The sequence below is a fragment of the Oratosquilla oratoria genome, chromosome 9 (genome assembly GCF_046742065.1).
Source record: "Oratosquilla oratoria isolate Oo_2021 chromosome 9, ASM4674206v1, whole genome shotgun sequence".
NCBI lineage: Eukaryota > Metazoa > Arthropoda > Malacostraca > Stomatopoda > Squillidae > Oratosquilla > Oratosquilla oratoria.
This window is the reverse complement of record NC_134785.1, coordinates 69,338,590-69,362,725: the sequence shown is the minus strand read 5'-3', so window position 1 is coordinate 69,362,725 and position 24,136 is coordinate 69,338,590. Positions and strand designations below refer to the sequence as shown.

General features: G+C 40.6%; 1 protein-coding gene across 15 annotated transcripts in view; it reads right to left on the bottom strand.

Moving 5' to 3' along the window:
* The window catches only part of Klc (kinesin light chain), a 113,579-nt gene that overhangs the window by 17,283 nt on the left and 72,160 nt on the right, over positions 1 to 24,136 (bottom strand). For 9 of the 15 annotated variants that reach the window (XM_076190801.1, XM_076190800.1, XM_076190799.1 and 6 more), the window contains 6 exons: positions 22,907 to 23,021; positions 22,156 to 22,299; positions 16,229 to 16,273; positions 15,652 to 15,856; positions 5,684 to 5,910; positions 4,805 to 4,930 (listed from right to left, as the gene is read on the bottom strand). In XM_076190801.1, coding sequence (XP_076046916.1) covers positions 4,805 to 4,930; positions 5,684 to 5,910; positions 15,652 to 15,856; positions 16,229 to 16,273; positions 22,156 to 22,299; positions 22,907 to 23,021 — 862 coding nt within the window. Of the gene's footprint in view, positions 1 to 1,902; positions 4,366 to 4,804; positions 4,931 to 5,683; positions 5,911 to 15,651; positions 15,857 to 16,228; positions 16,274 to 22,155; positions 22,300 to 22,906; positions 23,022 to 24,136 lie in introns of those variants that run through there. The other 6 variants (XM_076190798.1, XM_076190804.1, XM_076190806.1 and 3 more) reach the window with 5 other exon arrangements.

The following is a 24,136-nucleotide window of genomic DNA, read 5'->3' as shown; positions in this document are numbered from 1 at the left end:
CCCGCTCTGTCCTCATGGATAGTATTGTGCAGGTGCCAAGAGATGTTAAGTTCATGGTTTTGGGTTTTGCGTAGGGCATGATGTGTCGCATCAAATGTGCATGGTATAGAGTAGCTATAGTTTGGAAAGAAGTCCCATCTCTTGTTGAAAAGTGCAGATAGAAGAAAGATATATTCATGTTGATTCTCCTAAAATGAAGTGTAGTATGAATGTTATTTGTGGGGGGAGGAGCAGGAATAGGTAGCTGTTATGAGGAGTTCTGTAGTAAAAGCATGAGTAAATGAGGAAAGTACCAATGTGGGTGTCAAAAGGATACAGATTTGAAGGAGTCTTGGATAAGCCATGAGTTGAGATGTACACAGAATGATGTTAACTACATGTATGGACAGTGTGTCTTTGCTGCAGCAGTGGAAGCATCTAGACATGCATGGCAACTGATTTTGGGGAGGAAAAATGGAATCCATGGTCTTCAGCCAAACAGGTCACAAGGGATACAGCTCTGGAGAAAGTATGGGCAGAGTAGTTTCCAACAAGGGAGGGGGCTAGTTCACTAACATGAGCTGATAGTTATTTTGTGGGGAATACATCTGGCTATATAATTGACTGCTACAGAAAAAAAAAGGGACAAGACAAGACAAGTACATGTCCTTGAAGAACTCCTTGCTGGGTGTATGGGGAGGATAATGATGACCTTATATGTACTTGAAAAATTCTATGAGAAAGAAATTGGGATATGAAGATGGACAAGGCTCCATGAAAGCTTAGGAAAAGTTTATATTGAATACATCATCTCTTGGCCATGTCACATGCCTTTTCCAAGTCAAAATGCTTTCACCAATAGTACAAGTTATTACGCTCACCTTTGAGCATGGGGATGGAGTATATATACATAAAGTCATTACATTCCCTACAGACCAGAAAATATGAGATGTGAGCTGTCATCTATTAGAGAAGGTAGCAAGGAGATGGAGTACATGTGAAAGGTCACAACATGATCCATAGATCAGACAATATATGTGAGCTCTCATCTAGGATGGTAACAGCTGTATTACAAGTCTTGAACATAACTGTAGACAATGGTGGATCACACTAATATAACAGCAACGACAGTCCAATATTTCTTGCAGTCAATGCAACTTGAGGCATTAATTATTACTATCAAAATCTCTTCTTACCTTTTAATGATTCACATACTTTCATGCAAATAATAATAACCACTTCTTTCACCTCCCTTATTTTCTTCTCCAGTTCCCTCAGCCCACATTCCTTCCAATCCCACGGAGGACAGCTCCAATACTTTACTGTAATTCTGTACTCTTCATTTAAAATTTATTACCTCCACACCGTACAATCTAAAATTTTCTTATTCATAAAAGCAGGAGGATGGGCAACGTCTATTATGGTACTGGAAACTTAAATTAATGGTCCAGTTTGAATTATAAAGCTAATGTAATCTATACCAACCACAACAAAAAGGAAAAATAAAAAGGAAAGTGTGAAGGAGATATACATATACTGTACATGCATATATTCACATAAGGCAGAGGAAGCTAACTTAAAAACCATATGCATTTAGTGCACACACAAAAATTTGCAATTACCCACAAAATGTACATATTCCTAAAACATATATGATTTACTTCCATTTGTTTTCATTCAAAACAAAAATTAACTTGGACACCAGCTGACAATACTGATTAATTAAGTCATGCATTGCACAATCTTAAGTCTTTCATACTCAAGTCTTGTTTCTAGAATGTAACAGCAAGAAAACTTGAGCAAGTACAAAGCAGTGCATATCTTTTTGGAACAGTGACTGAATGCTATAAAAAAAGATTAACATGCACTAAGGGAGAACAGTAAGTCTTCCACAAAAAAAGGAGGAAAAAAAACAAATATAAGTAGCAATTAAATAGGTGAGTTTATTTATGCATATTTGGACAGTTACATTTGACATATAATCCAATAACATTTATATTTGCATAGACTTGAATATGAACAAAACAATGTGAAAGGGTCTCTGGGCTTGGACAAGCCAAGAACATAATAATCCATCCACCAAGAGGTCCCACCTCCACTTCTGGCTCCATTCTTAGACCAAAACGTACTTTTACAACTTAGAATGTGCAATGTATGAACAATGTGGGGTTGAAACTGATCAAATGCCAACAGTGGGAGTGCTGAGGTGGAGGCCAGCCTGCATTGTGCACAAATACATCATATCAAAGCCAAAATAAACAGAATTGACTAAAGAAAACAAGATTACTATAACCCATAATTTTGACGGATTTGCTCAATGAAAAAAAAAAGGAAGAAAAAAAAAAAAAAAAAAAAAAAAAAAAAAAATCCCTTTTTTCTACCCTCTCAACAAGCAAGTAATGAATTTCTAGTAGTATATTTTCCACATAAGCTTTTAAGCAACATGAAACAGGGCACTCGAAATAACTCTCAAACCTTCCAAAACTGTATCCCACCACAAGAACTTTCTGTCTGTACAGTTATTACTTTCCAACTGGACCTTCCTAACAAGGCAAGAAAAGCATAATTTATCTTCCAGTAGACAATATATTCTAATAACTGTCAGGATATATATAAGTTACAACTGTGCACTAAGCTGAAATGCACTTGTCATTTCTGTGTGCACATGAGGTTTTGCACCTGAGCACGTCACCACCAGTCGTGGTGGCCGACTACTTCGCTACGGAAGTCAACAAAAACCCAATACATTGGCCATTACATCAGAACTTAGTTCCTATTAAGTCCATCATGCCACTCTAAAGTACACATCCCTCAATCAACCTTTCAAGGATATCTTTGGTTGTATGAAGTGAAAGTATCACTCACATTGATATAAAATGATGCAGCTAAACATAGTCCATAGTCAAATTTGAATGCATATTCTTCAAACAAAAATCTAATGAAAACATAATGGCCCCTTTTCTTAAACATATTACTAATACAAACAAAATTGTTTTCATGCAAAAGTGAAAAAATAATGCAAAGGGTACTGCTTTGTTCTTGCACAAGCTATTCTACTTTACAAGAACCTGGAAAAAACTACAGGTTCTAATGCACTTAGGTGTTGCTAAAGATGCTATCTGGCTCAGGTGGTTCTTATGGTGCAAGCTGTACTACCCTTGTGCACTGCTGCTGCCCCCTTGGGAGTGACTCTGTCATACCAAAAAGGGTAAACACGAGGAAGCCAAAGGGTTGACTAAATGCCACCTGGAGCAATCCATTCCTTTAAAAACTGAACCGTTGCGTTGGTAGAGCAAGACAAGCCCTCTAAAGCACAAGGTCGCTCTACTCCCACCAGCGACAACACTTTTTCCCTGCTCGGCTCAAGACTGAAAGCCGAAAGCATGGAAGATTTTTTTAAAGCCGGTGTGTCTTGCCTCCTCCTGCGCCCTTTGTGTGGAAGCTGGCCCCAGTGGGGAAGGGAAGTGGGGGGGCTGGGGGAGAAAGAGAAGTGCCTTAGCCACTTGTCTCAATCAGCACATGAGAAAGTAAGAACTGCAATATATGGGGAAGTTTTTCTATTTTTCCTTATTCAAACTGGGCTAGAATCGTAATACTTTGTTGTTGACTACTTTTTCATATTCCAAATCAAGTCTTTATTGGATTTGGTTGTGTGTTTCTGCAGTACAACTTCCCCATGACTATTGAGACCAGTGGCTTGCGTTGTGCATTGGGCAATGATAGGACTTCAAATGATACAATCAAGCTGTACATTTCAAAGAAGAATTACATTAATGCAAAAAGTACAAGCAATCATAATGAACTAAAATTCAAAGTGACTAAATATGATGAATAAATAAATGTGACACATATGTAGGAAATTTATTGATAAAGATAAATTGTGTAACTTAATGTATTGTAAAAAGTGCATGCAACAAACGTGCCAAAACAAGAGAGGAAAAAAAATGTACATATAAGCCATTGCAAAGATAGAAAGGAGATAGAGCATCCCATTTTGGAAGAGAGGAAAGAGGCAATCAGTCAACAGATAGTAACAGTTGTGCAGTGTATACATTCCTCAATACAACTATTTCCCTTGTACCAAGCCTCGACTATCATGTACTTCCATCCCAACATGTCAAAATGCTAAGAGGTACTGACTGCATGTGGGAGAAACTGTGCACAATTTGAACAACTAGGCAATGCACAATGCACAGCTCCAGAAGGCAGAAGAGGACTACAATCTACCCCAAGCAAACTAGTTTCTTTTACAACTAGGGCAATAGTCAGAACAAGTTTCTGCAATGCCTCTACGTACTTATAAAACATAAAACAAAGTAAAAAATAAAGAAAAAAGTATCAAGAGAACCTTCTTCACTTGGTTTGTTCCTGAAGAACCATTGCAGGCTACCGAGGGAGAGAAGTGTTTTGAATTAATACAAAAACAACGATGCAAGCCTCCTACCATTACCAAAGAGCTTAGCTTCCACTTGCACATAACTTGAGCTTTTACAAACTTGCCCTACTTGAGGTTCATTCAACAACTTGACCACAGGATGAGGACTGAGTGCACCACTGCTATATTAGGTCAATGTCTTGTTTTAGGGGCTCTAACTACATAACCTAACCAATCTGAGAATGAATAGCACCTACAAATACTCATACTTACTCTCAATCAATACTGACTGGCTGATGGGAAGAATTATCTGTGGCTACTTTGCATATAAAAAACTACTTGTCCCAGCTTGTGAAAGCGCCAATGCCATGGAGAGCTGCTATGTCACAGCAGGGCTTAGGTGCGAGTAAGCGAGCGCTTTGGCTGGAGGCCCGTGGCGCCAGTACTTACATCATCTGTGGCCTCAAAGTCAGCCGAGTTCAGGGATTCCCTGGATCCCCTGCGAAGTTTGTCCCTGGACGAGGAAAGGCGTCGTCCCTCTGCCACGCCTCCATGGTCTCTCACCAGAGTCAGAGCCTGAGCAGCGGCCACAACATTAGCGGGACAAGACAAGCAGCGCAGCGGTGCACAAACTCAACGGCTACAAGCACTAAGGGCCTCACAACCACAGCCAATCTCCATCATGGCTTATCAAAGCAAACTAGAACTAAGTAAAAAATCTTTACATTCTTAAAACCTAGGACTTGGTATTAAGAGATGGCTGTTTCAATAAAGCTACAATCACTGGCATAACAGCATCATATTGTGGAGCTCATCTTTTTTAAATAAATAATAAAGTTACAAAGTCTGGTCCCACTGTTTGTTTTCATACATTTTGGTACAATGTTATAAAAGCAAACCAAACAAGATTCATAAAACTCTTAACCCTTTTACTTTTCCCATACTGGTGAATGGATGTACTGAAAATTCATATATGACTGTACTAAAACTTAACACCTGTAAACTAAACCATGCTAGTCAAGGATTACGTACATAGAATAATTCACTTGCTCTCTGCAGGTGTTAAAAGAACTAACTGACTCTTAATCTATGTTCATATCACTGTACTCACACGTCTAACTACAGCATATACCACCTGTGGTATGTCATGCCAAACAACAGTGTGCAATGGTACCCTAAGCCATACAATGGCATGCCATCATTGGAACAACACTCCAAATGTGGCACATGATCAGGTACCATGCATAAGCATAACCATTCTGTTATGACAAACCATTTTGTGCTGTCGGTGGTTCTGGCAGGGTAGTGGACATGAGGTTACTCCCTTACCTCCTTGCGTGAGCGGATGGCGCAATCCTCAAGGGTTTCGGCAGCTTCATACTTGCCCTGACGACGGTAAAGGGCACCAAGATTCTTCAGAGTTGTGGTGACTGTTGGGGAGTCAACCTTGGCAGCTTTGTGCCAACCACCGTATTCACCATACGGTGCCGAGTCTTTGACCTTATTTTTATTCTCTTCACGTTCCTCTGCAACCTGCCATATGGGTTTGTTATCCCCTGAAAGCCAAAGATGAAAGTGAGTCACTATCTGGGGCCATATACAAACCAAAACTTTAGTATACTAAATGATGGTTCCCAAAAGATGGTTACCTGCTCACTTTAAGAATCAGCAACACCTTTTTATTGTCAAATTCTTTATATTTGTCATATGTTTAGTGTAATTGCTCTGGTGTATTAACAGATGTTAATTGAGATTACAAGGAAGATTGGAGAAGTCGGGGAACAAGGGCTAGTGGATTATGGTTTTGTATGGATATTTTGATGCAGCCTGTAGGGATTTCTCCCCCATCATCTCTATTTAACACCCGTGGGGATGAGTAGGGTGGGTCACTATGTAGGTGAAGTGGCCCTCCTGTGTCTAGCTGCAGTGTTTCTGGCCCAGGCAGTGGCCAGGAGAAGGGGATGATCCTTCATCCACACGGAACTAAGACAAGAGGGAAACAATGGGTGGAGTAGTTGCATGTCTTGACTTGGGTACCTCCCTTATAAGGTGGAAGAATCACTTGGAATATGGGTAGATAGAGAAGAAGCGAGCTTTCACAGATTGGTTACAAAATAGGACGAGGGAGTCATATGAGAGGTACAAAGAAAAGAGAAGTAAAGGAAAAGGTAAAGGAGGCAAAGAGGAAAGCAGATGTGAAATGGGGTAAGAGTATGACAGAAAATTTTGAAAGTAATACAAAGATGTTTTGGAAAGAAATTAAGAGAGGAAGAGGAGGTGAATCAAGTAGAGAAGAAAAGGTAAAAGGTGCAGATGGAGAGATGATAATGGAAGAGAAGGCAGTAAGGGGAAGATGGGCATAGTATTTTAGAAAGTTGCTAAATGTGAAGGAGGATAGGGAGGGAAAGATAGTTGCAGTGGGAAATGCTAAGAAAATGACCATGATGAGTGAGGAAAATGGAGAAGAAATAAGGAAGGATGAAGTGAAGGCAGTTGTTAAGATGATGAGAGCAGGTAAGGCACCTGGTCTGGATGGATACCATGCAGAATGTCTTAAAAAAAAAGGAGGTACAGTGATGGTGGACTGGCTGGTGAGCTTATTTAATGTTTGCTGGAGAGAGGGTAGAGTGCCAGAGGACTGGAGGAGTGCCTGTATAGTTCCACTTTACAAGGGAAAAGGGGACAAGTGTGAGTGTAGTAGTTTCAGAGGGATTAGCTTGTTAAGTGTAGTTGGGAAGGCTTATGGGAGGATCTTGATTGAGAGGATTAGGAGAGGAACAGAGGGATTAACTCCTTCCATACGGTGCCGCATATGTAGGCGGCATGAGGAGCAAGTGGATACGCGAGGCTGCCATATCGGCGTCTTGATTATATTTATTGTAGTTGCCCCTGCATAAAGACATACTCTCTAAACTGTCTTTAATCACATTTTCTATGGTTATCAAAATTCACGGGTGAAAGAGAGAACGATCGATATAAGCGGTGACTATATTTTATGATGCGAGTATTATTACGACACATACGGCTGGCAGCGGCTGCTGCCCGCAAGATTTAAGGCCCGTACTGAAGAGGTTAATTGGCTAAGAACAGTGCTGATTTAGGACAGGTAGAGGTTGTTGTTGTTGTTGTTGTCGTTCCCTAGACTGTCTGTCCGAGCAGTCCTGTCTACCCAAGGAATGCCACAGCTGAAACTGGGTTTTCCCACAAATCCTTTATAGAGTGTATGTTGGTGTTGTTTGCGTGCATGATTGTGTATAATGCAGTCTTCCATTATGTGTTGTATGGTATGGGGTGAAGTGTTACATCCTGGGCAGCTGTTCACAATGCGGTCATCCAGCCTCTTCTGGTAGCTTAGAAGTGCTGGGTGGTGGCCGCACCGCAGTCTGGCCAGGTGGACTCTGTCCTTTCGTGAGAGAGAGAGGTTGTGTAGATCAGATTTTTGTGGTAAGACAGATATGTGAAAAAGCTATAGGAAAAGGTAAGGATGTATTTTGGGCTTTTATGGATCTGGAAAAGGCTTATGACAGGGTAGACAGGAAGGCACTGTGGGAAGTTTTGCAGATATATGGGATAGGAGGAAAGCTTCTAGGAGCTGTCAAGAGTTTTTATGAGAGTAGTAGAGCATGTGTCAGGATTAGAAATGGAGAGTGAGTGGTTCAAGGTAAAGGTGGGACTTTGTCAGGGATGTGTTATGTCGCCCTGGCTGTTCAACTTATACATGGATGGGGTGGTGCAGAGGTAAATGCAAGGGTGATGGGTCAGGGATTGGAGATGTTTAAAGAAAATGGAGAAAAGTAGATGGTGAGCAAGCTGTTGTTTGTGGACGACACTGCGCTTGTAGCAGGATCAGAGGAGGGATTGAGGAAGTTGGTGACAGAGTTTGGGAGAGTGTGTGAAAGAAGAAAATTGAAGATAAATGTGGGTAAAAGTAAGGTGATGAGTTGTACAAGGGGTGAAAGTGGCAGCAGACTGAAAGTGAGCATTAAGGGAGAGCGACTGGAGGAAGTGGATAGTTTTAGATACTTGGGTGCGAATGTGGCAGGAAAGAGAGTGGAGGTGGAGGTAGAATGTAGATTGAGAGAAGCAAGTGAATGCCTTGTTGGATTAAAAAGAATAATGAGGAATAGACATTTGAGAATGGAGGCTAAGAGGAAATTGTATGAAGGAGTGATTGTACCAACAGCACTGTATGGGGCAGAAACATGAAACATAAGAGAGGAAGAGAGGAGTTTGAATGTGTTTGAGATGAGGTGTCTGAGAAGTATGATGGGGGTTACTAGGCTGGATAGAGTGAGAAAGGAGGAGGTGAGGAGGAGAACAGGGGTGGTAAGGGAGTTGGGAGATGAAAGAGTATTGGGATGGTTTGGACACATGGAAAGAATGAGTGAGGAAAGATTAGTAAATGAGGTGAGGAAGACTGAGGTGGAAGGAGTGAACATGAGTGGGTGACCTAGGATGAGATGGATGGGGTAAAAGGGAGGATTGGGAAAAAGGGGAATGTCTGTTAAGGAAAGGTGGGAGAGGACAGAAGACAGGGATTGTGTTAGCGTGGTATGTCGTATATCATACCATTATTATCGTACATTGTAACTGTGTGTTGCTTATTTGGGGAATTATATGTCTCCCCCTCTATATAAAATTGTCATATGTTTTGTTGTTTGTTTTATCATTTATTGTAATTATGTGTAATCATTGTGTATATTTGTAATTATATTGGATATCGCAAAATTCGTGCTTGGATTGCAAGAAACCCTTGGTCAGCGTCCCTGCCGGTCCTTGTTTACTATGCCAGCCCAATCATCGCGTCCGAAGACATTAGTTATTTTCGTTACTTACCAGTATTGTATGTTTCCTTGCCTTAGGCATACCTGTATTGTCCTTTTTGAGATTTTGTGAACATATTGTTGTATATACATATTTCATATCTACCGGTCGTGCCTTGGGCGGCCATTTTTATGACATCACTAGTTGTTTACTTTTTGAAATGTTATCCCTCAGTGGTTTGATTTTCTTTCGCCAGTGACGTCTTGCATATACATACGCATCAGTGCATTATATTTTTCTTTATGTAATTTTAGCTAATTATGGTCTTATACATTTTTTTTCTTCATTATTGATATATGTATTGCATTGTTTTTGTGTTTCAATGCTTCTGTTTGTGTGAATTATATCATTATCTTACGTTCGTGTTCCATGTCCATGTGATTTCTCTATATTATTTTTTTTTACATTATTTCATGCTTTGTGCAAGTGTGTTATATTTACATTATTTCTTGCTCAGTCAGTGTTTTCTATTCCTGCTGTATGTTATTACGCAGTGGGTTACAGTTGTCAAATCCTATCATGTCTAAGTCAAAGATGCCTTCGTTTATCAGTTCAAAAAACTCATCTGAGACAATGGCGCACATATTGACATTATTGCATCAAGAACTGTCGGTTATGAAATTCTCTGGTCAAGATCCCCATTATAAGGAGATTGATTTTATCCGCCAATGTGAGGACTCAATTGTGCACTCTAATGTTTCGACGGGGCCTGAAAAGATCTCCTTTGTGAGGTCCCAGCTTGTGCCAAATTCTCTGGCATCGGAGTTACTTTCTGCGTCGTGTTTAGATCCCAAATCTCTGGATTATAATTATGACATCTTTAGGTCTAACTTCCTTAAACTTTTTTCAGATACCCCTGATGGTGGTTCGTTCCATTGGTGTTTCAAACTGGCTGATACTCTCGTATCCCGACTGGGCACTCTTGATTATAGATGGACGCAAGCTCAGGCTAGTATAATTGTTGTTGATGCTTTAGAGTCACTTTCACATTCAGATTGGGTAGATAATGGCAATATCACTTTAGATAGATTTTGTCTTATTTTGGAATTTTTGATGTATATTCTTCTTTTGGTGCCTTCTGAGAGAAGAGCTGCATCTTCTCTAGAGTATACGACTGATGAGACTCTATTGGCTTTTGCGACAAGGCTTTCCTGTAAACTAGGGGAAGTGCCTTCTAGTTCCTTGTGTATTAGCAATGCTCTTCAACATGCCCATGTCCCTTGTTCTCCTCAACCCTCTCAGTCTACATATCCTAGTCATAGCTCTCCTCAATCTACAGTTACTCCCCCCTCCCCTGTTATGTACCTTTTGTAACAGGTTTGGTCATTCAAGCGAATTTTGTTACCGCCATAGGCGCCAGATACACAAGTCCAGACAGTCCCCTGTTCGCAGGAGTGTACCTACTGTTTCTTTTAATATGTCGCATGACCTTTCTAGAGTAGAACCTCAAGGTACACTCAGTTATTGCCATATCCATGGTCATTGTAAACACTCGACTGATCAATGTTTCAAGGTTTTGAAACTTAAGGATGAGACTTCTCAACAGCCTCGTCAATCCCATTTTCCCCAGCGCTTGTTTCACACCCCAAAGAGTTGACCAGTAATGTTCGGTCTCAAATAATTCCCTTTGTGGCTGTTGAGTCTTCTCAATTACTTACCTTTCAATTTCTTACTAGGGATACACCTCTTTCTGTCACTGTAGATACTGGTGCAGAATGTAGTCTCTTATGCAGAAAGGCTTATTTTGCTCTACGGGAATTGTATAATCTCCCTTTATCTCCCCTTTGTAATAATTTGCATTCTGTGCAAGGTTCTCCCTTGCCTGTTCTTGGATCTGTTTGTCTTCCCTTACAGTTTCCCTCGCATGCTACAGTCTTCAATGTCACTTTTGTTGTTGTCTCTGGCATTGCCCTTAAGTGTGATTGTCTCTTGGGTATTGATGCTCTTACAGCTCATGGCATAGATATTTCTCCTAGTCGCCGTGTAGTGACTTTCTGCAATTGTGATATCTCTGCATCGGATAGGCCAGTTTCTGTTTGTGATTCTACTGTGCTTGATCAGTCCGCACATGTGCCTGTACCAACTTCTAAGCACTCTAACCCTGTTTCTCATTGTGCTGCTGTTGTTATAGGAGAGCATATTATTGAACCTTCAAGTTATGTTCGAGTTCTGGTGCGTGTCTCAGGTGCCCCGATAGGGTCTGACGTTCTCTCTTTGCCTGACTCTATTTGTATTCGTCGGAACTCTCTCCACTGTTCGCGAGGATCATGTCACCACGGCGATGGTAACCAACATCACGGGTGCTCCTATTCCTCTCTCTCCTGGCAGTCACTTAGGCTCCTTTGTGGTGGTACACGTTGCTACTTTCCAGGACTCGCCTATTATAGCAGCATCTGTACTACAGTCTCCTCCAACACATGACCCTGCTCACTTAGCTTCTGAGTTTGCCACATTTGTAGGCGAGATTGATTTTCCTGAAGAGACGCCTCATCTCCTTGACCTGTTAGTTACTCACCGTCAGGCTTTGGCTTTACCAGGTGATCCGTTAGGGGTTACGGACCGTGTGGTTCATAGAATTGATCTTCAGCCAGGTACTCGTCCTGTTTACGTCCCCTCTTACAGGCTACCTCACTCTCGTCGGCTTATAGCCCAGTCCTTGGTTGACGATTTATTGCGTGAAGGTGTTGTACAGGAGTCCCACTCAGAGTGGAACTCGCCTCTTCTCCTGGTGCCTAAGAAAAATGGATCTTTTCGTCCTGTTGTTGATTACAGGAGAGTTAACAAGGTCACTATTCCAGACCAATATCCTCTGCCTCTCTTAAGCGAGCTTCTTCAGTCCATTGGCACTGGTAATACGGTGTTCACCACCTTGGATTTAAAAGCAGGTTTTTGGCAGATACCCCTGGAGGAGAAGTCTCGTAAAGTCACGGTCTTCTCGACTCCCAGTGGGCACTATGAATGGCTTCGTTGCCCCATGGGTTTGTGGAATGCTCCTTTGACTTGCCAGCGTTTAGTTAACTCCATTTTTCATGGCTTAGTTGGAGATGGACTTTTTGTATACCTGGATGATTTGATTTTAGTTTCCAAAGATGTGGAAAGCCACTTTACTAAGTTGTCCATGGTCTTGCAACGTTTTGCTGAAGCTGGGTTGAAACTCAACTTACCCAAGTGTTCCTTTTTCAAGTCTAGTATCCAATTCCTAGGTCATGTTGTAGACAAACATGGTATCCACACCACAGGTGATAAAATCATGGCGGTGAGAGACTTCCCTATACCGAAGACAGTTGAACATGTACGTTCCTTCCTTGGACTTGCAGCATACTATCGTGCATTCATTAAAGACTTTGTTTCAATTGCTTCCCCTCTCACTCGCCTTCTCAAGAAGGACTCTTCCTTCCAGTGGCGTGATGTTCATCAGAAAAGTTTTGATTCCTTGAAGCTTGCTCTTACTGAAGCGCCTGTGTTGGCCTTCCCTTATTATAGTATCCCCTTTACCATTTGTACAGATGCTTCTGGTACAGGCATTGGAGCTTTACTCATGCAACAAGTAGATGGATGTAGACCTCATGTTATTGCATATGCTAGTCGCATTCTTAATAAGCCTGAGTCCCGTTACTCTGTTACTCATTTAGAGGCCCTGGCAGTGGTGTGGGCTTTAAAGCATTTCTGTGATATTATTTTTGGATATCCTATTACAGTCTACACGGACCACACTGCTGTCACTCAGCTTTTTAAGGGCAAGAATCTGTCAGGCCGCCTAGCCAGATGGTTCCTCACGATCAAGGAATTCAATCCAACCCTTAAGCATATCTCCGGGCATGCGAACCATGTTGCTGATGCACTTTTACATAATATCCCTGTTGCTGCTGTTACAGTGATTCATAACTTTTCCCTGCAAGATCTGGCCAAAGATCAGCGTGAAGACCCTGTTTGGTCTGCAGTCATTTATGATTTGGAGTCTGGTGATGATTCCACCTTACCAGCTTTACCAGTACCTCTGTCCCAATTTTCCCTGCAGGACAAGGTTCTCATTCGTAATGTGGAAGTGTTTGAGCAAGATGTGGCACAGCTAGTGATCCCTGAGTCTCTAGTTTCCGTTGTTTTGTCCCTTGCTCATGATGCCCCTCAGGTTGGTCACCTAGGTCGTGACAAAACTCTGGCTATGGCACGGAAGAAGTATTATTGGCCTAAAATGCGACTAGACATTACCTCTCATGTAGCCCGGTGTAGTTCTTGTGCCCAGAACAAAGGTTCTACGACCACTGCTCCCATATTAGAGTACCCTACTCCTTCTCGCCCTTTTCAGACTGTGGCTATAGACCTTTTGTAACTGCCTCGTAGCACTCAAGGCTCTGTATATGTCCTTGTGTGTGTGGACCTCTTTAGTCGTTTTGTAGTCTTAGCTCCCTTATGTAACAAATCTGCACCAGTTGTAGCACATGCTTTAGTTTCCCATGTGTTGTGTCCATACACCACTCCTTTGGTGCTCCTTAGTGATAATGGGACGGAATTTAGTAACGAGGTTTTGGCAGGTATTTGCGAACGTTATGGCATCAAACAGACGTTCGTGACTGCTTATCATCCGGCGTCCAGTGGTCTTGTTGAGAGGACGAACAGGAAAATTTTTAGAGATCCTACGTCACCTTGCTAGTAATTTTCATGAGTCTTGGGAGGATTGGCTTCCCCATGTCAGTGCTTGTATCAATAGCACCATTAATGTTTCTACAGGCAAAACGCCTCATTATGTTATCTTTGGAGTTGAGAAACGGCTCCCATATGATGTGCTCGACAGCCCTGCTCGTCCCCTCTACAATTTAGACGACTATAGTAAAATCCAGAGTTATGTGATGCATGCCATTTATAATTCTGTAAGAGATAAACTGGATGTTTCAAAGGCCGACATGTTGAAACAACAACATGCTCGTGCAAAACCTGTGACCATTGGTGTTGGTGATCATGTCTTCAAAAGCATGCCTGATCGCCAGTCGAAATTGAATTGTAAATTTGAGGGCCCCCTTTTGGTGACTGAACGCCTACACCCTAACAAGTTCAGGATTTTTTACCCTTCTACAGGCCTTGGCGAGATTTCACACTCTGATAGGCTCAAGAAGACTCAAGTGCCTATCTCTGCCTTTACCCAGCCTCCTCCAGGGCCCACTGTAAGAACTATGCCTTGTTTATCTACCCCTCATAATTATGACCTTAGGTCAAGGGGTCCTGTAATTACCTAAACTTTCATTGTGTATTGTTATGTATTCTTTGTGATGTTTCCCATTTTTTTTGTGTGTCCCTTTCTTGGTTATAATGTGAAACTATTGTTTAGCCCTTAAGTGTACTCTTTTGAATTGTATTTTGTCGTGTTTAGATATTAAGTATCATGTCTCGGACGTCCGGCAATTGTTGTATTTGTATTTTTGTTAACTGGCGCCAGTCTTATGTTCCTTTATGTGTTTGTATGTATTGTCTTTATGTAATTAATTATGTATGTGTTTATTTAATGTATTGGGTGTGCTATTGTATCAATTTTTCCCACACTTTTGCCTGCCACTGTTGCATAAGTGGTGTGTGTGTGTGGTTTGTCCTTGTGTATTTTGGATTCTCCTTGCCTCTGTCAGTCTTTTTCTTGTTTGCTCGGTGGGGTCACTGAGTGGTGCTGGCCAAGCGATGTGTTAGTGTGGTATGTCGTATATCATACCATTATTATCGTACATTGTAATTGTGTGTTGCTTATTTGGGGAATTATATGTCTCCCCCTCTTTATAAAATTGTCATATGTTTTGTTGTTTGTTGTTTTATTATTTATTGTAATTATGTGTAATCATTGTGTATATTTGTAATTATATTGGATATCGCAAAATGTGATGCACGTTTTCAGGATAGGTGGCCACACTGGCTTGGCGTCAGTTGGGAGCCAGCTCTCTTTGTATTCACACGCATTAGTTGTCAGTGGTACCAGAGATTACAGTGTACTTCCCACTAATTTGACTTTCATTTCTTGTAGCCACCCGGTACAGGATGAATGGAGAATGGTTGTGTATGGATGATGCTGTGATGCACAAGGGGGGAGTGGAGAGGGGAAGGGGACTGAGGTAGTATGTGTGAGTAATAAATTGATGGAGCCCAAAGGGATTTTCCCCCATCTTTTCTGCATGAGGGGACAGAGGGGGGTTGTTGATTTAATGAAGCAGCCTTGCTGTGGATGTGCCGTGTCTTGTGACACTGCTTCTGACCCAGGGCAGTGGGTGAGATGGAGGGATGACCCATCATCCAGGAGGTGCCAAGATAAGAGGGAGGGAAGAGGGTGGAAGGGAGTGGAGTATGTTACGGATGGAATGGGTGGGAGTGGGTTTTATGCCTTTGTTTTTTGGCTACCTCCCTTGTAAGGGGGTATATGCATGTATAAACAAATCACTATTCCAAAGTCTAAAATAATGAATTTGTTTGAAAGGCAATATTAAATGCATTGAACATACCATCGATGGCACCAAACTCTCTTTCATGGGCTCTTGTAAGGACTTGTTTGTAGAGGATTTCTGCTTCTTTATATTTGCCTTGTTTTAAATATGCTGATGCTAGATTGTTTTTGGTCTTGGCAACATTTGGGTCATCTGGTCCCAGCTTGGATTCATAAATTTCTAAGGCTCGTTGGTAGTATCTCTCCACCTCTTCATATTTACCCTGAAAACAAAAATACAAAAAGAACACTAGTAAATTCAGTCTTCTACACTTTAATATCTAACTACAATGCAAAAATGTGATCTCTTGAAGTTAATACTATAAAGGGAAATATGACCAATCTGTAAAACTACAGCAACGAAAGCATACCCATTCCAATAAAAAGTATGAAGAATAGATGGATGATTACAGAGCCCTTCTTTCAACAGAAACAAGTACGAATGTTCTACAAAACGAGGAAAAATTCATATACACAAATAGGTCAGAAAAATGGAAAGGAACCACTACTCGTAAAGTTAATACCACCACCAAGCCCAACTTTTAGAAAACCATCACCTTCCCATGACCAAGCAGGTTACTGGGTGAGTAACTTACAAGTAATTCCTCCTTAGGCACACCTCTACGCTCCTCCTGTGAAATCTGTGGCACACAACTGCATTAGTGAGGTAAGACCCACAAGCACACCTGCATAGTGTGGTAGTGGTGGTTAGGCTCAAGACAGCAGCAGCAGCCCAACTTTCAGACACACTCTTGCTGCTTTAACCACGTAACATTGTAACTCCCCCACCCACCCCCCATTTGTATTGTTGCTTCTTTTTCTGTTATGACTGCATGGTTTCCTCCATGTGCTTCTAATACATCAATTTCTTTTATTGGAATGCTACCAATTCAAATACACCTAACAGCAAAATCAAGATTGCATCTACTACTACATACTTGCAAATAAAATAGAAAAAAAAGAAAAAAAAAAGACAGAAGCTAAAACTAAAACCGCAACTAAAAACACAACACAAATACACACTTATACTTTCTTTTTATGTGGTGACCACACAACTGGTATATATTCCAGTCTGATGGAGATCAGATTTTCAGTTATCTTGTATATCTATTATTATATCCTCCCCCTGAATGGGTGTTGGATGGGTGTGGGCTAGTAGCCTTGGCAGGCTACCCCCTTTTATATAGGGGATGAAGTCTTTTGGTATATAGAGAAGATATTCCCATGCATGAAGTAAAATGCCACTCTTATGTTCATTACCAAATTATAATTCTCTCCAATTATTTCATTCTGGGACCAATAATGGGTCTGAATAGACAAAAGCACTGTCTATAATCTATCATTTTCCTTTGTGTTTTCTGCATATTTAGAATCATATTTAAGTGATTTTTGCTACATAAGTACATAGGGCAGATAGGGTTGATGAAAGAGTATTGGGATGGTTTGGACACATGGAAAGAATGAGTGAAGGAAGATTAGTAACAGGTGTACAAGGCAGAGGTAGAGGGAGTGAACTTCAGGGGACAACCAAGGATGAAATGGATGGATGGGGTGAAAGGGGTGTTGAGCAAGAATGGGAGAAAGCAGTAGATAGGGGTGAGTGGAGAATGGCTGTGTATAGATGATACTGTGATGTGAGGAATGGATGGGATGGGGGATGGGTGGGTTAAGGAGTGGTTATGTGCGAATAATATTTTGACACAGCCCGAAGGGATTTCTCCACTTATATTTTTTTGTATGAAGGGACGGAGAGAAGTCGCCAATTAAGTGAAATGGTCTTACTGTGTCTTACTGCATTACTCCTGACCCAGGGCAGTGGCCTGGATACAAGGATGACTCATCCTCCATGAGGAGCTAAGATGAAAGGGAGGAAAGGGTGATGGATGGAAGTGGAATGGATGGATGTGGGTATGTACCTTTTGACTTGGGCTTCCTCTCTGGTAAGGAGGAAAAAAGCCCTTGGCATAATATAGATAGAAGTATACATAAAAATAATCACTGTTGTCTTCATCTTCACCATGTAGAACATTTGCAGCCCCACAATGGCTGGCAATGGTTCTCAAGTTCTCCCATAGAGAACTTTGGACCGACATCTGTGTTGTACTGGTGTGAGACTTTGTCATCAGTTGAAAATGATGGGATGGGAGCAGTCACCAGTTACTAGCTCCCCATGTGTGAAAGGGTGTAAGAAATTGTGTAAGTTGGTAGAGATCAATCTAGGACCCTTTCTCAAATCTGCTTTCTGCTGGCCAGATTCAATCAACCTCCACTAGAACCTCACATTCAAGTAGCAACACTAAACCTCTGTGCATGTGCATTTATGTATACATATATGTATGTGCATGTGTACATATATATATATGTGTTTTAACCTAATTATATCTAACTACCTGTGGTACATACATACACCAAAAGCCTTTTCTCCCTTATAAGGGAGGTAGCCAAAAAAAAAAAACAATGGCATAAAAACCACTCCCACCCATTCCATCTCTAATATATTCCACTCCCTTCCACCCTCGTGTACTGGCACCTCCTGGATGACGGGTTATCCCTGCATCTCGCCCACTGCCCTGGGTCAGAAGCAGTGTCACAAGACACAGCACATCCACAGCAAGGCTGCTCCATTAAATCTGCAACCGCCCCCCCTTCTCTGTCCCCTCATGCAGAAAAGGAGATGGGGAGAAATCCCTTCAGGCTGCATCAATTTATTTCTCACACATACTCCCTCATCCCCAATCCACTCCACCTTGTTCATCACAGCATCATCCATACACAACCATTCTCCATTCATCCCTATCTTCTGTCCTCTCCCATCCTTCCTCAAAAGACATTCCCCTCTTTCCCAATGCCCTTTTTACCCCATCCATCCACCTCATCCTAGGTTGACCCCTCATGTTCACTCTTTCCACACCTCTTTTACTAGTCTTTCTTCACTCATTCTTTCCATGTGTCCAAACCATCCCAATACTCTTTCATCAACCCTATCTCCCAACTCCCTCTCCACCCCAGTTCTTCTCCTCACCTCCTCATTTTTCACTCTATCCAGCCTAGTAACACCTATCATGCTTCTCAGCCACCTCATCTCAAACACATTCAGACTACTCCTCTTATGTTCCGTGCTTCTGCCCCCGTACAGTGCTGTTGGCACAATCACTCCTTCATACAATCTCCTCTTGGCATCCATTCCCAAATGTCTATTTCTCATTTAAGGGGAGGCTCCACAGTGAAATAGGCAAAATATTTTCAAAAAATGTAATTTTATTTTTTACGTGATTTATGCACCTTAATGTAATACGAACCTATTGGGTAGTATTTTTTTTTTACCACAGCAGACATGTACAACAGTTTAAAGGGCATAAGGGCGTATCCATTTAAAGATGGCGCATGGGGATTTAACTCTTGCGCAGTAGAAATCAACGTTTCATTCTTGCTTTTACGTGCGGGTGTCTAAGTCGAGTGCTGTATATTGTACTACAAGGCTGCCAGACGTACGATTGTATGATGAATTGGTTATTGGCTTATTTATAAAGCATACAATCATCAGTTAGCCTAATTGTTTGAATGTGTGAAGTGCATTACTTTTTCTCTCACACCATATTCATTCATATTCTCTCACGCAAACTTTTTACTTAGAAATTGTGTCATAATAGATAGATCAAACAGCAAGAAAATGATTGAGGTACGTAGAAAAAAGAAATTAGAAAAAATGGACATTGGGAGGCAACATGAGTTGGAGGAGACCTCACTGCTGTCAACATCAGGTGAAATGATCCATCGTGACCCTACTTTTACGACACTTTCTCGTAGTAAAAGTTGATTTTTGCTAATTGTATTCACTATGTGTAATACAATCAAGTGTGTGAAAATAATACAAATCGTACGATAATTACCCAAGATACATGACACTGAAACTTTTAAATCCCTTTTTCTCAAAATGAGAAAAATACGCATTTAAAAATTCACCAAAAAAAGAGAAACAGTTAGAGCTTCTTGAAAATTCTCATAGTTATACAATTTGGGTGTGTGTACATCATGTAGTTTTGCTTTTTTTTATAAAGTGCTAAGTTAAGCCTCGGGAGCGTTTAATTGACCTCACTGCCGTCAACATCTGGTGAAATGATCCATCGTGACCCTACTTTTACAACACTTTCTCGTAGTAAAAAGTTGATTTTTGCTAATTGTATTCACTATATGTTATACAATCATGTGTGTGAAAATAATACAAATCGTACGATAATTACCCAAGATACATGACACTGAAACTTTTAAATCCCTTTTTCTCAAAATGAGAAAAATACGCTTTTAAAAATTCACTAAGAAAAGAGAAACATTTAGAGCTTCTTGAAAATTCTCATAGTTATACAATTTGGGTGTGTACATCGTGTAGTTTTGCTTTTTTTTTATAAAGTGTAAAGTTAAGCCTTGGGAGCGTTTAATTGACGAAAAATACGGACGTCATGAAAAAAATATATATACACATATTTGCGACAGCAATTTCTTGCGACGTATGGAAATTTTTAACAAAAAACAAAACTACAGGATGTTTATATGTTATTTAAGTATTACCATGCAAAAGCTGGGGTCTCTGGGACAAATATTACGATTTTCATTTACTTATGAAGTCTTAACATCGGTATGACGTCATAACACAACAAGTTCTTATTTTGGCAAAACATCAACGTCTAAATTTTAAACAAAACCTGGAAGTTTGAACAAAAAATATTGAGAACTTTTTTTTTTATAAATATTTTTTACTTCACTGTGGAGCCTCCCCTTATTAACTGTAGTACTCTCCAATCTTATCATTCCTAGCTTCAAATTCATGTATAGATCCAACTTAATACATATCCAGTGGAGAGGGGGGGGTCGCTGAATTCATGAAGCAACCTTGCTGTGGATGTGCTGTGTCTTGCGACACTGCTTCTGACCCAGGGCAGTGGACAGGATGCAGGGATGACCCGTCATCCAGGAGGTGCCAAGATAAGAGGGAGGGAGGAGGGTGGAGGGGAGTGGGATATATAGAAAATGGAATGGGTGGGAGTGGTTTCTATGCCTTTTTCTTTTTGGCTACCCCCCATGTAGGGGGAAAAAGCCTTTGGTATATGTATGTATTTCCAATTATCATATTTAGATTGATGATAACTAGAAATGCAGGATATATATTAAGTTGGAACTATACATGAATTTGAGGCTAGGATGCATGGATGATGCTGTGATGCATGAGGAGGAGTGGGTGGGGGATGGGGGGTGAGGGAGTATGTGTGAGAAATAAATTGATGCAGCCCAAAGGGATTTCTTCCTGTCTTCTCCTTTTCTGTGTGAGGGTATGGAGAGGGGGGGTTGCCGATTTAATGAAGTGGCCTTGCTGTGGATGTGCTGTATCTTTCGACACTGCTTCTGACCCAGGGTAGTGGCCGTGATGCAGGGATGACCATTTATCCAGGAGGTGCCAAGATAAGAAGTAGGAAAGAGGGTGGAGGGGAGTGGAGTATGCAAGGGATGAAATGGGTGGGAATAGTTTTTATTCTTTTGTTTTTTGGCTACCTCCCTTGTAAGAGGGAAAAAGCCTTTTGTATATGTATGTATATTTAGATTTTAATTCATGTATTGCTCAAGCTTGGACTATAACACATTCCAAGTTATTCCAAGTATTTTTACATCTACACAGAAAACTATTTCTTCACATCCTTTGGATGTATGTATGTATGTATGTGTTTGTGTGTGCTTTCTCTTTCCACATAATGATACAATCAAGGTAAACTAGCTTTGGCTGTTAGGCCCTGCTGTGGATGCACTGTGTTATACTGCATTGCCTTTGACCCAGTGGGGTACAGGGATAACTCATCCACTTCGTGCCAAGATGGATCGGATGATGAGTACTTTTTAGATGGATGTAGGTGAGTGTACACATTGATACAGCTGCCCCCCTAATAAGAGGGGAGATGGCATTTTGATGTGTATATATGCTAAACCTAATATATTTAAGGACTATGTGGTGGTTAATGCAAAACAAATGGGCTATTGAAATACTGTAATGGAGACATCACTATAATCCATTCCTATCCATTACATTGAATTTGATATGCAAGTATTTTGTGCTGGCCAACAACAGATAATTCTATTCAGTTTTGAGGAACCCTTGCATGCAAATGGGACATACAACACCTAGACACACAGAAAGTTATGCATATAATATATATAATATATATATATACATATATATACATACATACATTATATATATACACACACCCATAAACATACCCAAATTTCCTTTCCCCCTTATAAAGGTGTATGTACATTTATATACACACACATACATGCATGCATATCACACCAATACATATGTAGGCAAAATTTTCAGTACGTCATTTTCCCAATGTTTTTCAGCATATATATATATATATATATCACACCAATACACATGTATATATACATATATATACAGATGCACACTTTAGAAAGATATATACAACTATACAATAGTTTACAAGTAATATATGTGAAGATATAAATAAATTACCTGATTTTGACAGAGTAGTGCTAAATTGTTGAGCTGTTTTGCAACATCAGGATGGTCCCTCCCTAATACTTTTTCTCGTATCTCCAACGCACGTTTGCAGAGGGGTTCTGCTTCCCGATACTTTCCACGCTTTCCATACAACACCTGGAATTGACATGGGAAAAAAAATTAAAATAAAATAAACAAGTCATCTTAGAATGGAGCAACTATTATTAAGAAGATAATGACCACAAATTATGAGAGATAACTTACTTTTAGACATCAAGATGGGAAACAAAAATGATCATCCAATACAATTAGATTATAAAATATTGTTTGCAATGAACAGGATTTTCATTGATAGCTAATCTATAAATTACTCAAGTAAAGCACAAGGAAAATTGGGGATGGGGGGTTAATTTCAAATTAGCACTACTGATACTAAATTTCATATACTTGAGGGAAAAAAAAAAAAAAAAAAAAAAAAATACTAGTTATTTCCCACATAAAACCTACTGAATCACTATTTAAGCAAGACTGCCATATGGTTTGGGTCTAAAACAACACAGCATGGTGTTCCACTCCAAGGCTTTGTGTTGCTGCTCAGGTCTGGTTTAAACTGACTCCTTCCCTATATGACAATCCCCCACCTTATCTGTTCAAATACAAAGCTGATGAGAATGTCCCTTTCAGTTTTCATTCATATTCTCCCTCTTATTATTCTCATTTTCCACTCTCTAAACTGTATAAATTTTGGTATTCATATACATACCGCCAAATTATTTAGCGTAGCAGCGACTGCAGGGTGATTTTCTCCAAGAGTTTTCTCTCTTATTGCTAGAGCATCATTGAGAAGATTTGCTGCTTCCTTGTATTTATTCTGGTCTCTGAAAGAAAAGGTAAATATGGTTTATTCTAACAAGACTCTAATTTCCTTTATCTCCCTTTTTTCCTGTTATTTCACTAAAGAGTCGAGGTTTATCTTTGCTATAGATCTCTTAGACAAAATTTCCTTCCAATGTTAACAGTGGTAAAGCACCTCACATCCAGAATTACCAATGTATGAGAGTCAGAAATAGAATATGTGAATGGTTTGTGGTGAAGGTACAGCTGTTTCTGGGTTAAGGGAAGTTATCATGGTTGTTCAATGTGTATATGGACAATGTGGTAAGAGAGGTAGATGCAAGAATGCTAGGTAGAGGTTTAGAGTTGGTGAGATAGGATGGAAGATGGTGAGCCAGTTGTTGTTTGCAGATAACACTGTGATTGGGTGATTTAGAGTTGTGACAATAATCTATATCTACATACCATGGGCTCCCACTAACAAGGGAGGTAGAAGTCAAAAGGCCAATACCTACTCCCACCCATTTTACTCTCATCCACCACCCTTTCCTCCCTCTCATCTTAGTTCCTCGTGGATGACAAGTCTTCCTTGTATTCTGTCCACTGCTCTGGGTCAGAAGCAATGTAGCAAGACACATTACACCTACAGCAAGGCTACCTACCTATATACCACGAGCTTTTTTCCCCCTTATATGGGATGTAGCCAAATCAGAGGCATGTATACGCCCACCCATTACACTCCCCTCCACCCATCCCATCTCAGCTCCTCATGGATGGGTCATCCCTGCATTCACCAACTGCCCTGGGTCAAATGCAATGCAGCAAGACACAGCAATATACCATGTTATTGTGAGGTTAAAATCTGCTCAGTGGCATGTAGTTGTTACTTTAGTATCTATATGGGGCACCCCTACAGACCAGAGCTACACATAAATTTTGTCTATGTTTGAGGAAATTTCTATTCATAGAGAAATACTACTACTTTATTATACTGTGCTTATGCTGTCACCCCCAGTACCACTTCTCTGAATATGTTTCCATTTTCACCAAACCCTATGGTAGGGGATAAAGAATGCTGCCACCGAGTGTTTCCACTCGAGTCATAAAAGGCAACTAAAACGAGACTGAGGATAGGACTAGGCATCCTACTCTCTGTAGC